The sequence below is a fragment of the Chanodichthys erythropterus genome, chromosome 24 (genome assembly GCF_024489055.1).
Source record: "Chanodichthys erythropterus isolate Z2021 chromosome 24, ASM2448905v1, whole genome shotgun sequence".
NCBI lineage: Eukaryota > Metazoa > Chordata > Actinopteri > Cypriniformes > Xenocyprididae > Chanodichthys > Chanodichthys erythropterus.
In genome coordinates, this window is record NC_090244.1 from 20,714,117 (window position 1) to 20,729,080 (window position 14,964).

General features: G+C 40.7%; 1 protein-coding gene across 2 annotated transcripts in view; it reads left to right on the forward strand.

Annotated features, from left to right (window-relative positions):
- scamp5a (secretory carrier membrane protein 5a) overlaps window positions 1-10,853 on the forward strand; it is a 32,026-nt gene extending 21,173 nt beyond the window's left edge. For both annotated transcript variants that reach the window (XM_067379513.1, XM_067379512.1), the window contains exon 7: window positions 7,973-10,853. In XM_067379513.1, coding sequence (XP_067235614.1) covers window positions 7,973-8,161 — 189 coding nt within the window. In that variant the 3' untranslated portion in view covers window positions 8,162-10,853. The remainder of the gene's footprint in view (window positions 1-7,972) is intronic.
- The last annotated feature ends 4,111 nt before the right edge of the window (window positions 10,854-14,964 follow it).

Below are 14,964 nucleotides of genomic sequence, written 5' to 3' on the forward strand. Positions count from 1 at the left end.
AAACTCTTGCCAGAATTTGGACACAAATTGGGGACCCCTGTCAGAAACCACATCCACCGGGAGGCCATGTAGCCGGAAGGCATGATCAATGACAGTAACCGCTGTCTCCTTAGCAGAGGGTAATTTGGCTAAGGGTATAAAATGGGTCACCTTCGAGAACCGGTCCACAACGGTCAAAACAACCGTATACCCTTGGGAGGGTGGGAGGGCGGTCACAAAATCTAGCGCGATATGGGACCAGGGTCTCGAAGGGACAGACAGCGGTTGGAGTAACCCATCTGGAGGGCGGTTGGAAGTCTTACCAGTAGCACAGACCGAGCAAGCCAAAACAAAATCGCGAATGTCGCGAGCCATACCTGGCCACCAGAATCGTTGCTTGACCAAAAATCTGGTTCGATTAACCCCTGGATGGCAAGCCACGTTAGAACAATGACCCCACTTGATGACGCAGGACCTTAACTCATCCGGCACAAACAAACGGTTCGGTGGGCATGCGGGCGGAGGCGTTACCCCTTCTAAGGTCGCCAAGACCTTCGATTCGATCTCCCATGTAAGAGTGGACACCACTAATGTCTCGGGAAGAATACACTCGGGAGTAGACGGGCGTTCGGAGGGATCAAAAATGCGAGAAAGAGAATCGGGCTTGATGTTCTTGGAGCCCGGGCGGTACGATAGAGTAAAATCAAAACGACCAAAAAAAAGTGTCCACCGAGCCTGCCTGGAATTGAGTCTTTTAGCCGATCGTATATACTCTAAATTCTTATGATCAGTCCAAACGATAAAGGGTACCCCTGAACCCTCTAACCAGTGACGCCACTCTTCCAACGCTAATTTGACTGCCAACAACTCTCTGTTACCAATATCATAATTGCATTCAGCGGGAGACAAACGATGAGAATAGTATGCGCAAGGGTGCATCTTGTTATCTGAGGGAGAACGCTGGGAGAGAACTGCACCTACCCCCACCTCTGACGCGTCGACCTCCACCACGAACTGACGTGAAGGATCAGGGGCTATCAGAATGGGGGCCGAAACGAAGCGGCCCTTCAGTTTGGCAAATGCAGCCTCGGCTGCATCTGACCACCTGAAGGTCGTTCTGGAGGAGGTCAAAGCGGTCAGAGGTGCGGCTAGTTGGCTGAAATTGCGAATAAAACGCCGGTAAAAATTGGCGAACCCCAGAAACCGCTGTAGGGCCTTACGGGAATCTGGACTTGGCCAATCCACCACAGCCTTAACCTTGTCAGGATCCATGCAAATTCCCTCAGACGAGACGATGTACCCTAGGAAAGAAACAAATTGTGCATGAAATTCGCATTTCTCCGCCTTGACAAAAAGCCCATTCTCTAGCAGCCGCTGAAGCACTCGTCTGACGTGTTGAACATGCTCCTGGAGAGACGATGAAAAAATCAATATGTCGTCCAGGTAGACATATATGAACTGGTCAACCATGTCTCTCAACACGTCATTGACGAGTGCCTGGACTCATCCCCCTCCCTGATGCGGACCAAATGATATGCTTTCTTAAGTCCAATTTAATGAAAATGGACGCTCCTTGCAACCTCTCGAAGGCTGAAGACATCAACGGCAAAGGATAAGTATTCTTTACCGTGATGTTGTTCAGCTCCCGGTAATCAATACAAGGTTGCAAAGACCCGTCCTTCTTCCCCACAAAAAAGAACCCCGCCCCCGCTGGAGATGTGGAAGGGCGGATGAACTTGGCTGCCAGAGAATCAGAAATATATTTCTCCATGGCCTCCCTCTAGGGAACAGATAGAGAGTACAACTTGCCTTTAGGCGGAGACTTACCCGGAACTAAGTCTATTGCACAATCGTAGGGACGATGCGGAGGGAGAGAAGCAGCTCGGGACTTACTGAACACCTCCTTCAGGTCAAGGTACTCCTTGGGCACGTTAGACAGATCCACCGCCTCATCCTGCAAAACAGAAACAGACACCGTGGGACAAGCAGACAATAGACAAGACTTGTGACACTGGGTGCTCCATTCAGTGATAGTTCCGAGTTGCCAGTCGATGCGAGGGTTGTGTTTGGTGAGCCAGGGGTGTCCAAGAACGACAGGTGCGTGAGGGGTGTCCATGAGGAGGAACTGTGCTTCTTCTGAATGGTTACCGGAAGTGACGAGGGTGATGTAATCCGTAATGTGGGAGAGACTGGAAAGAGACTGTCCGTTGAGTGCGTTGAATGAAATGGAGTGCTCAAGGGATGATGTTGGAATTCCATGTTGTCGTGCAAACGTGATGTCCACGAAACTGCCCTCTGCCCCAGAATCCAAAAGTGCGCTACAGGTGATGTCGTGTGTAGCCCATCTCAGTCTAACCGGGAGGAGGGTCGATGGCGAGGACTTCTCGGCGGAGATCCCGCCCGATAGTAGCCTCAAGTTTACTATCGGGCTTGGTCTTTTACCGGGCAGCTCCTGATGATGTGTCCCGATGTCCCGCAGTATAAGCAAAGACCAAGGGACCTCCGCCGCTCCCGCTCCTCCCGAGAAAGCCGAGTTCTCCCTACCTGCATGGGCTCAGGATCGGGTGCTGGGCTAACCGCATCCACCGGGCTGACAGGAAGACCGCTGTGCCTCTCTCCGGATTCCACTAGTGACTCCGCTCGTCGGAGGCGAGAATCAACTCGAAGCGCCAGCTCAACAAGCCCGTTGAATGTCTCTGGAAGGTCCAACGTGTATATCTCCCGGTGGATACGATCAGCCAGCCCATGCAGGAACACGTCCCACTGCGCCTCCTCGTTCCACCGACACTCTGCCGCGAGGGTGCGGAACTCGATGGCATAGTCAGCGACCGTGTGGTTGCCCTGCTTGAGAGCGGTGAGTCTGCGGGCGGCCTCCTTTCCCGCAACCGCACGGTCGAACACCCTCCTCATCTCGGCGGCAAGTGCCGTGAACGAGGAGCAGCACGGGTCCTGGTTTTCCCACACCGCCGTTCCCCATAGCGCCGCCTTCCCGGTGAGCAGGGTCAGTACGAACGCCACCTTGGACTCCTCCCTCTCAAAGGTGCGTGGCTGCAGGGTGAAATGGAGAGATATTCAAAAACGCTCGACAAAAATCTGGCTCACCGGCATAAACTCGCTGCATCCATGGTAGATGGTCAGATCGTTCTGTCACGTGAAAAGAAGACTGGATGCAATAGCAAGTTATTCACTTTAATAGTGCTTCACGCCAGGTTAGTCAGATATATAAATACAGTACAGTCACAACACAGACAGCAGGAGAGATGGTAACACAGGGACTGGATGGGCGATGGTGTCCATGGTGAGAATCCGTGAATCCAGAACGAGTATCCAGGGGAACAGACAGGAAACAGCAACGAGAACTCCAACTCCAGGAAACAAGAAACACGGTAACACGAGACAACACCAGGACTCCAAAAACAACGATCTGACAAACATGAGACGAAAGACAAGGCGTTAAATAGGCAAGATCTAATAAGCCACAGCTGCCGCTGATCAGTAATCAGCGGCGACGCCCACACAGAACAATCAGGTGACACACCCCACAACCCACACACAGACAACAGAATGACACAGTGGATCTGCGAACCGTGACAGTTTACACTCATTCACTTTACACACTCATTATTAGGGGTTGGACAGACTAATCAACTAGATTTTAATACTCTGCCATGACGCTTCAAGCTTGACTTCAACTAGTTGCCTATAGAGGGTGCAACAGGACACATTTAACCCTTTCGCACGTAAGTTTAAAATATTCTGGCTGACCCAGCGTGATTTCTTTTTTAAGGTGACCATTATTTAGAACGTATCACTTTACGGTTTCCATGGTGACGCGTCATTGTTTTTACGTGAAACACCGCAGCGCTGTATGACTGATGATCTGCTTTCATTTAATTTTTCCTTTTTTATTCAAAATATTCACAAATTTGTTGTTAGTTTGCGCTGCACAGAGAATCGGATCTGTTGGATTTACAAACCCGTGAATTTATCCACTTCACCCGAAATATATGAAACTGAGTCGGTGAACTGGGGAAGAACAGAGTAAGCTTTTAAGTTACTTTCACAATGTGTATCTGATATGAATTAAACGTTTCGTCTAATTATAATGGAAAGGGTTATTTCCGCTTCTATAGACACCATTGTGTAATTAACTAACTCTAAATATATTGTTTTGTTAGTACTCGTGTATTTAAATGTCTGAAACCTAAAATAAACATTATTTGGTTGAAAACACTGCATATATGTAATATATGGTTTAGCGCCAGCCAAAGCGCGCATGCACATTTGAATTTGGCAGTTGATCATGTGATGCTCTGAAAGTTATTAATCACACCGGTGTGATCATACGCTCCTAGGGCCAGCCAAGACTGATCAAACAAGGGTTAAGCCCCGGGTATACTTTTTTTTTTTTACACGAACGCTAGTGTATGCACACAGTAGAGCAGAAATACAGGTGCTGGTCATATAATTAGAATACCATCAAAAGGTTGATTTATTTGACTCATTTTATTCAAAAAGTGAAACTTGTATATTATATTCATTCATTACACATATGCTGATATATTTCAAATGTTTATTTCTTTTAATTTTGATGATTATAACTGACAACTAAGGAAAATCCCAATTTCAGTATCTCAGAAAATTAGAATATTACTTAAGACCAATACAAAGAAAGGATTTTTAGAAATCTTGGCCAACTGAAAAGTATGAACATGAAAAGTATGAGCATGTACAGCACTCAATACTTAGTTGGGGCTCCTTTTGCCTGAATTACTGCAGCAATGTGACGTGGCATGGAGTCGATCAGTCTGTGGCACTGCTCAGGTGTTATGAGAGCCCAGGTTGCTCTGATAGTGGCCTTCAGCTCTTCTGCATTGTTGGGTCTGGCATATCTTCCTCTTCACAATACCCCATAGAAAATCTATTATATCTTCTTAAGGTCAGGCAAGTTTGCTGGTCAATTAAGAACAGGGATACCATGGTCCTTAAACCAGGTACTGGTAGCTTTGGCACTGTGTGCAGGTGCCAAATCCTGTTGGAAAATGAAATCTGCATCTCCATAAAGTTGGTCAGCAGCAGGAAGCATGAAGTGCTCTAAAACTTCCTGGTATGCGGCTGCGTTGATCTTGGACCTCAGAAAACACAGTGGACCAACACCAGCAGATGGCATGGCACCCCAAACCATCACTGACTGTGGAAACGTTACACCGGACCTCAAGCAACATGGATTGTGTGCCTCTCCTCTCTTCCTCCAGACTCTGGGACCCTGATTTCCAAAGGAAATGCAAAATTTACTTTCATCAGAGAACATAACTTTAGACCACTCGGCAGCAGTCCAGTCCTTTTTGTCTTTAGACGCTTCTGACGCTGTCTGTTGTTCAAGAGTGGCTTGACACAAGGAATGCGACAGCTGAAACCCATGTCTTGTATACGTTTGTGCGTAGTGGTTCTTGAAGCACTTACTCCAGCTGCAGTCCACTCTTTGTGAATCTCCCCCACATTTTTGAATGGGTTTTGTTTCACAATCCTCTCCAGGGTGTGGATATCCCTATTGCTTGTACCCTTTTTTCTACCACCTTTTCCTTCCCTTCACCTCTCTATTAATGTGCGTGGACTGGGTGTGCCTCATACGTCCTGAAAAGTGAAGCTGCGGGCTCTTTGATCGCCCCCTGGTGGCTGGATGCAGTACAGGTCATAAACCCTGCCCTCTCAATGCAGACGAATGAGACTTAGGTTATAACAAACTAATAAATTATGCTTCAAATAAAATTTTCCAAAAGATGGTTTTGGTCATTTAAGATAGTTGATAGTTGTTCGTTTTTGTGATAAGTTTGATTTTAGCTAGCAATTTGGTGCTATAGAAACGGGGCGTGTCGTCGTGATTCACAGTTGATTGAAAGCTTCTCTGAGGGCTGTCGGGGCTTCGAGGGGAGATTTAAGATACATAACTAACTATTCATTTTCAATTTCTGTGTTATTTCACACCGACAAAATGAGCTGTTCAGCAGTAAACTATACTAACCGACCTACAGGATCTGACGGATCAATGAGCTTTTCTTTGTAACGTTAAATGTGGGCTTCATAAGCTAATTAATAAACGTTATTAGTTAAGATAACATGCCTAATGTTAGCCATGATGGGGAAAAAAGCAGGTGATGGTTATCTGGCAGTTACTAATTAATTATAGAGCACTGTCTACAGCAATCGATCTCCTGTAACGTTAGTTTAACCCTTTATTTAAAATGGCAGGACCGTTTCTGACATTTTAGAGTTGTTTCTAGAGGCATATTATATTGAGCTTATCTACTGAATTTGCTGTCTCAAAAATATTATTGCTCTAGAAACAGAATAGCATATTATTTTATAGGTAGAATTTTAAATTGTGTATAATTTATATAGCCTATTTAAAATACATCAATGATGACGCAGACGTCTGGGCGGAAGTTTGATACCATGACTCCGCCTCCGGGCTCCACTGACTGACCTTTTTTTTTTTTTGACGTTTTTGCGTAACGTGTCAGCGCCCTTCAGCGTCCGTTTTGGCTCCAGTTCAATTCAATGGAAGGAAGCGGCGTCATGTCGTCCATCTTTTTTTACAGTCTATGGCTTGGACACAGAGCTCTGTGAACAGCCAGCCTCTTTTGCAGTGACCTTTTGTATCTTGCCCTCCTTGTGCAAGGTGTCAATGGTCGTCTTTTGGACAACTGTCAAGTCAGCAGTCTTCCCCATGATTGTGTAGCCTACAGAACTAGACTGAGAGACCATTTAAAGGCCTTTGCAGGTGTTTTTAGTTAATTAGCTGATTAGAGTGTGGCACCAGGTGTCTTCAATATTGAACCTTTTCACAATATTCTAATTTTCTGAGATACTGAATTTGTGATTTTCCATAGTTGTCAGTTATAATCATCAAAGTTAAAAGAAATAAACATTTGAAATATATCAGTCTGTGTGTAATGAATGAATATAATATACAAGTTTCATCTTTTGAATGGAATTAGTGAAATAAATAAACTTTTTGATGATATTCTAATTATATAACCAGCACCTGTATATTGTCAACACTGTTCTGTGATTTATCAATAAAATAACTTGAAAAGCTATAGCATATATTTCTTAGTAACTAAAACCCACAGCTTCACTATTAGTTCACAGACATTGCCAGGTAGAATTAATTCACACACGCAGTCGCTCTCACTAATGCATTCATATAAATGTAATCTTTCCTGCGCGACTTTATCTATATCTGATTTAGAACAAGCAAAAATCTGTGAGAAATATAACGACCCAATGACAAAAGAACTGATAAAAATAAGCTGTTTTGTAGGAACAATAGCCTTGTGGGCAGCACTGTCATATGACATAGCTGTGCACAACAAGGCTTCCCAGCAAACATTGGTCCAATGGCAACGTCGTGTCCCTGGCCAAAAATAGTCACAATAGGATCGCATAAATCAGTAAAAATATGTAACATTTCCTAAAAATGCATTCAAATACGTTTGTACATGTCTACAATTCTCTGGGGTTGCATGTATAATAATTTTGGAACTATTTTTCAACCATGATGGGACGTCTTTCAACGGTCATTAAACGCCCAAATGTTTGCTGGGTTATTTGTTCATTAATGACATCATCAGCAACTAGTCGACTCAACTTTAATCACATAAATGTCGACTTTACAAAATCTGAAGTCGTTTTACCCTTGCTCATTATATTGCGTAGTGATTTTAGAGGTTTATGCTAATATCATGTTATGATCCCTTAGCTGGCTTGCCTGTTATCCAGCAAACACGAGGAGTGTCTGTGTCTGCCGAATATTGATTCTATTATTCGGTAGAATTTTTATTCATTTTGAATAAGGTATTTGTCTTAGGGCACATTCCTGCTCTACCACCGGGGTGGGGCGGTTGTCAAGTTGACCGGCACAGCCCTAGATATTGATCTCCTGATCTATAAAAGATCAACCTTCGAGCAATAATATTTTCTTCTGTCTTAGGTTCACAACTTCTACCGTGGCAGCGGAGGCAGCATGAGCAAGGCTCAGGAAGAATGGACCACCGGTGCTTGGAAGAACCCTCACGTCCAACAGGCAGCACAGCAGGCAGCTATGGGGGCTGCACAGGGGGCCGTGAATCAACAACAGTACTCAGCTGCACCAACCTACAACTATGACGATCCAATGTAGATCCTTTTCAGCCACAGTGGGGGGAGGGGACAGAAGCAGGGTGTTTGGGAGGGCGTTCCAAAGAGATAAAGTCACTAACTGGTTGAAATTGGGGGAGGGAGAAAGGAAAGATATACCGAAATCCACCAATTTAAATTCAAACAGGTTCCCACCAGTACAATACATAAGCGTTTGCTTAAACTGTTTTAAAAGTGTGTGATAGTTTAAGGAGTTGCTTTTGGTATTTAGACCCCATAAATAGGAAAGTATAAGTCTTGCCATGTGGTATTACGGCAGATTTATTAATAAACGGTTATGTAGTGTTTCTCCACTTATCGTATTTTAAACACTAGAGCACCAATAAGGAAACATTCCAAAGCTCACTATGTTTCTATAGTAAATAGATTCTCAGATGGTTGTCAGATTTGTCTATGTGGTATTTGCAAGCCAGATATATATTTTGGTTGGCTGTTAGTATTCAAAAACACATTTTGACTATTTAGCAAACACATCTTTACTCTCATGTCTTACGAATAAACGTAGGTTTTATGCACAGAGAGAAGAAAAGATCAGCTTTCGTAAATAATTGACTGGTATTTACTTGATCTCATAGATGAAAAGGATAAAGCTTATAAACATTACATTGTGTCTGTTGTACAAAGAGTTTGTTTTGTTTTGTCAAGTTTTTGTTTCATTTTCTTTGAAGGTACAAGGAAAGCCATATGTTTACATTGTTTTAGTTGTTGCATATTTTTGTTTGCGTTAAAGGTTTTAATATGTGCAGTTGTGTTGTTTTACCTCAGGATTTAATCGTCTTATTTTAATGCTGATGTACTTTAGCTGACGTTCGGCTAACACAAATATTTGTACATGTACATTTTGTACGTTTGTACATTAGTTAAATTTAAATTCTCTTGAAGAAAGTAAATATTTAATCTACACTTAGCCACAGACTTGTTAGACAGTTCAACCCATTATGATCTAAATCTGCTGCAAAGGCTTTCAAGTTGTTATTATTGATATCACAGAAATTATAACTCTTGTTTTGCATATAATCTGAGACTGGTTTATTCTCCACTGAGTTAAAACCTATAACTAAACACATTATGAAGTAATATTGTCACAAGTACAGTATATATGTATGTGGTGTCAAACTAATTATTGATTACTTACTCTTACAGGTTAAGTGATGTATTTTCTCGACATTTCCTGAAAGTACTTGCTCTGTTATGCATCGACAAGCAATTTCTGTGTGAAATTCCTGAATTACGTAAATTTAGTAGTTCCGTCAAATTGATTAATCGCGATTAATCACATGTAAGGTAAAAGTTTGTGTGTGTGTGTATATATTTATATATATATATATATATATATACACACACACAAACACATTTTATCACATCTAACTATTATGTTAGATGCGATTAATTGCGATTATTAGATTTGACAGCACTAAATTTTGAGATTTAAAATCTTTCAGACCTGCAAATTGTGGATTTGTAATATATAGTAGAGCATTTAGTTATATTTGTTGTTCCAATTCTGAATTTACAGTCTATCTATGAAGAGCTGGTTAGTGATGGTTGACTGTAGAACTGGGTCATAGTTTAAGGAGTATAAAGAAAAGAAAGTATGAAATAGATTAAAATAATAGTGTACAGTATATGTAATATGTCATCTCAATGTTTCTATCAAGGCTTGTAAAATACTTTTAATCATTTCAAGAACTGTGAAACGTTCAATACGCCCATGCAATGTGTGATATTATTCATGTATGTTTGGGGAGTTTTTCTATGTACTCTATTGTTTATGTAAAGATCTTATTGTTATCATTTCGAAAATGTGTGTATTTGAGTGTTTTAAGCGTAACTGTTCCACAGTGTGATGCCTGATACACAGTTGTGGGGCTTTTGGTAAGATAGGACTTCCTGAAGTTTCTTCCCTGATTGAAATCCACAGTCCTGTTGTGCCCTCTGGTGGACTGGATGTATAACTTTACCTGTTTGTTTTCTGACAGTCACCCAAGAAAACTTGGACAGAAGCAATATCGATATCTGTCAAGCATGATTTGATTAAATCAGCAAGAATGTTATATTTCAGCTGCACCAGCAAAAGCTACGGTCACTGTCCTTTCCAAGACCCACCATGTTCTTTTTGTGCCCTGATCTTCATGCCTATGTATTCCAACGGTAGATAAAGCCTTGTTCATACTATAAAGTTAAGTGAGTGGAAAGATGCCAGTAGACTAACATAAAACAGATAGTTGTCTTTGTATAGTGAGTTGTGTGTGGTGCTTGGTAAATTTGTGAATTCAACCAAACCTCGTGCCATGTGTGTGTGTGTGTGTGTAGATGTTAATTACTTTGTCAAGTCTAAAGGTGGGATGTATTGTTAACTTGGAGACAAGAACTGGTACATTTAACAGGTTTCTGTTTTTATTTACTTCTCTTTTTTATTTTTTGTAATTCTTTCCTGAGTTTTAATGGTCAAACATTTAAAAAAAAAAATTATTAATATCAATTTAGCCATATTTTCTTTCCCTTAGCTACAGTGTTTTGTGCACTCAATTTGTAACAAATGCAATGTAAACACATGTTTGGTTTCCTCAGAAAAACTATACTTAAACAATCATGCAAACATAAAGCTCAATAGTTGTGATTTCTGAAGGTGGTTGTTTTTGAAGTTTGAGATGATTTCTTTTGTTTTGTTTTGTTTTTTTGGTTCAGTTTGTATTACTTTTATATTATTTTGTCTCTCCCTGATGGATAATAAACAAATAATGTTTACTCTGTGTCCAAGTCTTTATAGTCAGCTAAAAAATAAAAACAAAACCATAAAACCCATTTTTATTACTTCAATAAAATAAACATGTACTTAAATATAATACAGTAAGAAAAACCTTCAGCCTGTTACCAATGCAACATTTTTTATTTAGTTTAAATTGATGTTATAAAAAAACTAAAACTAATAATAAAAAAAACTACATACACATATTCTTTTAAAAAAAAAAAAGTTTAAGTAAAATGAAATGGAAAATATTTAAATAAAAATAATTAAAATAATATAAACTATAATTGTATCTCAGTTATACTAAAATAACACTGAACCCGTGAAGTCCCCCTGAGCTATTAGTATGAATATGTTAGCCTTAATGTTATGAATAAGCTGTAGTCCTCCAAAACAATAACAAAATTCGCATTTAGGAGATATAAGCATTCAAAACTTAGTCTCTCACTTTCGCTAAAACAAATCACGGATTTTCATGACATCACTGTGGACTTCAGCTTCTCATCAAATATTCTGTCCAATCAATTGCTCTCCAGAATCTGAAGCCCCGCCCCCACATACACACTGAAGCTAAAGCTGAAATCAGACATTTGTTTGCATATTTACTAGTTTCTGTATGGTTAATGGCACATAGTTCACTATATAGGGGACAGGGAACAATTCAGACAGTGTAAATATACTTTCCATTGATGTGAATGAAGTCCGTTTTCTCGTTAGGTATTTATTTGGATGTTTACATTTGATTCTGAATGAGTTTGATGGTACTCCGTGGCTAACGGCTAATGCTACACTGTTGGAGAGATTTATAAAGAATGAAGTTGTGTTTATGAATTATACAGACTGCAAGTGTTTAAAAACGACAGTCTTGTCTCCATGAATACAGTAAGAAACGATGGTAACTTTAATCACATTTAACAGTACATTAGCAACATGCTAATGAAACATTTAGAAAGACAGTTTACAAATATCACTAAAAATATCATGATATCATGGATCATGTCAGTTATTATCGCTCCATCTGCCATTTTTCGCTGTTGTTCTTGCTTGCTTACCTAGTCTGATGATTCAGCTGTGCACAGATCCAGACGTTAATACTGGCTTCCCTTGTGTAATGCCTTGAACATGGGCTGGCATATGCAAATATTGGGGGCGTACATATTAATGATCCCGACTGTTACGTAACAGTCTGTGTTATGTTGAGATTCGCCTGTTCTTCGGAGGTCTTTTAAGCAAATGAGATTTATATAAGAAGGAGGAAGCAATGGTGTTTGAGACTCACTGTATGTCATTTCCATGTACTGAACTCTTGTTATTTAACTATGCCGAGGAAAATTAAACGTTTAATTCTAGGGCACCTTTAAACACATTTTTTAGATGTTAACAGATATAGGCCTATGTATTGCAGTTTTTTTTTTAAACAATCATACTATAATATACTAAGATGAAGTTGTTTTTGGCCAGTACAAAGGGGGGGGGGGGGGGGGACCGTGGCAAGTGCACTAAAATTATTATTATAAATTATATTATTATAGTCATTATAGTCGCACATTGTTCATAAGAGGCAAACCGATCCAAAACGGGAATAGCAAATAAGAGCGGTTTTGGCGTGAGACCTACGGGGAATTCAACAACACTTACAGAAAATATTGTAGTTCATATTTGGTTCAAAATAAGCTGGTTTCGATTTTTTTATTGACATAATGTCTACTTTAGCATTACAAATATGAAGCAACAACCAGGCCTGGTGTCAAGGAGGGAAATGATCTGAATGATCCATCCCTCCACCCAATTTAAATACAGAAAGCGATCTAAACCAAACATAATTTCAATCGAGGGGGGATGTGCTTTCCTGTAGCTCAGTGGTTAGAGCATGGCACTAGCAATGCCAAGGTCATGGGTTCGATCCCAGGGATGCACATACTCCGATACAAATGTATAGTATAATGCAATGTAAGTCGCTTTGGATAAAAGCTTTGGATAAAAGCGTCTGCCAAATGCTTAAATGGAAATGGACCCCTCAGATCTGATTTGAGCCACCTTAGATTCAATTTGACCCCCTACACCAGTGATGGGCAACTCCGGTCCTGGAGGGCCATTGTCCTGCAGAGTTTATCTCCATCATTGATAAAAACTCACTTGCCTATAACTTTCTACTAATCCTAAAGACCTTGGTTAGCTGGTTCAGGTGTGTTTGATTAGGGTTGGAGCTAAACTCTGCTGGGCAGTGGCCCTCCAGGACCTGAGTTGCCCATCCCTGCCCTACACCATCCGAAATGCTTCACTTTTAACAATTTTACGTGTTGCCATGGAAATAGTAAGGTTATATGTTTGGGCTCAGCTAGAGCCCAACACCCCCCACCCCCCTGTTAGCTCCCCTGAGAATTAATAAAGACCCCCCTATGTCGTGTGTCCTCAACTCTCCAACATTTCCACACCCATTTGTTGAGTCAGAGATGTGAACCATCAGTGCTAAAATTGCACATCCCCCAGTAGATGGCACTAAAAGCCTGGGTGGATTGCATCTGGTCTCCACTTGCTGAGAAAAGTATATAACCATCTGTTTTTCAGCATAACTAGAGTTAGTATCTCAGCATTATTTAAAAAAGTGGGTGTGAATAGAATATGCCCTGTGCAATAATGTGCAGCAAACAGCACAATGCACTTGTCAACTGTCATTTTAACATCTGCATCTTGACTCATTTCTTGACTAAACCTACAAAATGCAATACATTTTTACACAAACTGTGGAACAATAGGCAAAATAAGCATATTCTGAGGTAATAACTTGATGCTTCTCAGTGAACTAAACATACAACATTGTAAGGTCATGTGGTGACAAATTAGCATACTACAGTTTGAAAGAACCAGCATATATTATTGAGTTAAAGACCTTGTTATGACATTTAATTTAAGTTTAATTTCAGTGAAAAGACTACATGAAATCAGGAAGTGTGTTTTGTCTTTTCAAAAAGAAATAAGACGCTTTTAACTAGACAAGCAGATTACAAAAATCTCCTGAGCTAGCATTTTGTTTCAAGGACAAGAATTTAGTCAGTAGTGAATGAAAACAAAACCATTTGCATCACCATTTTGGGGCACTGAAATAAGTTTCCTCCAACAGCTAGTACTTAATGCATGCATAAATTGCCCCACATGCAATTAGGATTGCATTAGCTTTCCATTTCTTTCTGCAAATCTCAAAAGCTTAGCATTTAGTCCTCATTTTCAACTTTTAATAAAAGGGAGCACTTCAAATGCATTTTAGTGCCCATGAACCTTCAAAGTGTCAAGCATCTAAACAACAAACACTTTAAAATGTCTAGAAACATTTTCCAAAGAAATGCAAGTAGTGCTTGAATATGATCATTCTGTCACAATAACATCGTTTTTGCCGTTTTACCATCCTCAAGGCAAAAATTGTCCGAAAGCTCCAAAAAGTAATAGCACACCTCTCCCCAAGATGTCTCACAATTTTGAGGTATCACAAATGTTTATAGCACAAATGATTGTTTTGTTTAACATTTTTCCTCTCTACTTTCATCTCAAATTGTATCTGTTATTCTAGATGACTGTTTCGGCACCGTATGCCTGAATACACTATTCAGACGATTGCTTGTTTTGTGCGAATCGTTCTCATCAGTGTTCCCAGCAGATACACCTAAGAAATAATGAGGGCCTTTGTTTGGGACAAGCCTCACAGGATGTTTTGAAGAATCATTATAGAGAGGTAAATTAGAATTTCAAACTTGCTGACACAGTCCCCCGGTCGATTCTTGTTTTGAAGAAAGCAACAGGAAAATGAATACAGGAGGCTGAAGCATCTTTTCCGCATATTTGTGCTAGGGCGAGCGGTTTCCCGATGTACTTGCGTCTGTCCTCTATTCATTACCGATCTAAATGGGATAATCTGGTCCGCTTCTATTGCTGCAGAGCCGTCGCATTCACGATTCACGAGCCTGCACTGCAACACTGAATTGAATTAATTTGGTTCCCCAACTGAGGTGGAAAGTGGTTGAAAAGATCTGAGCAGAGAGCGA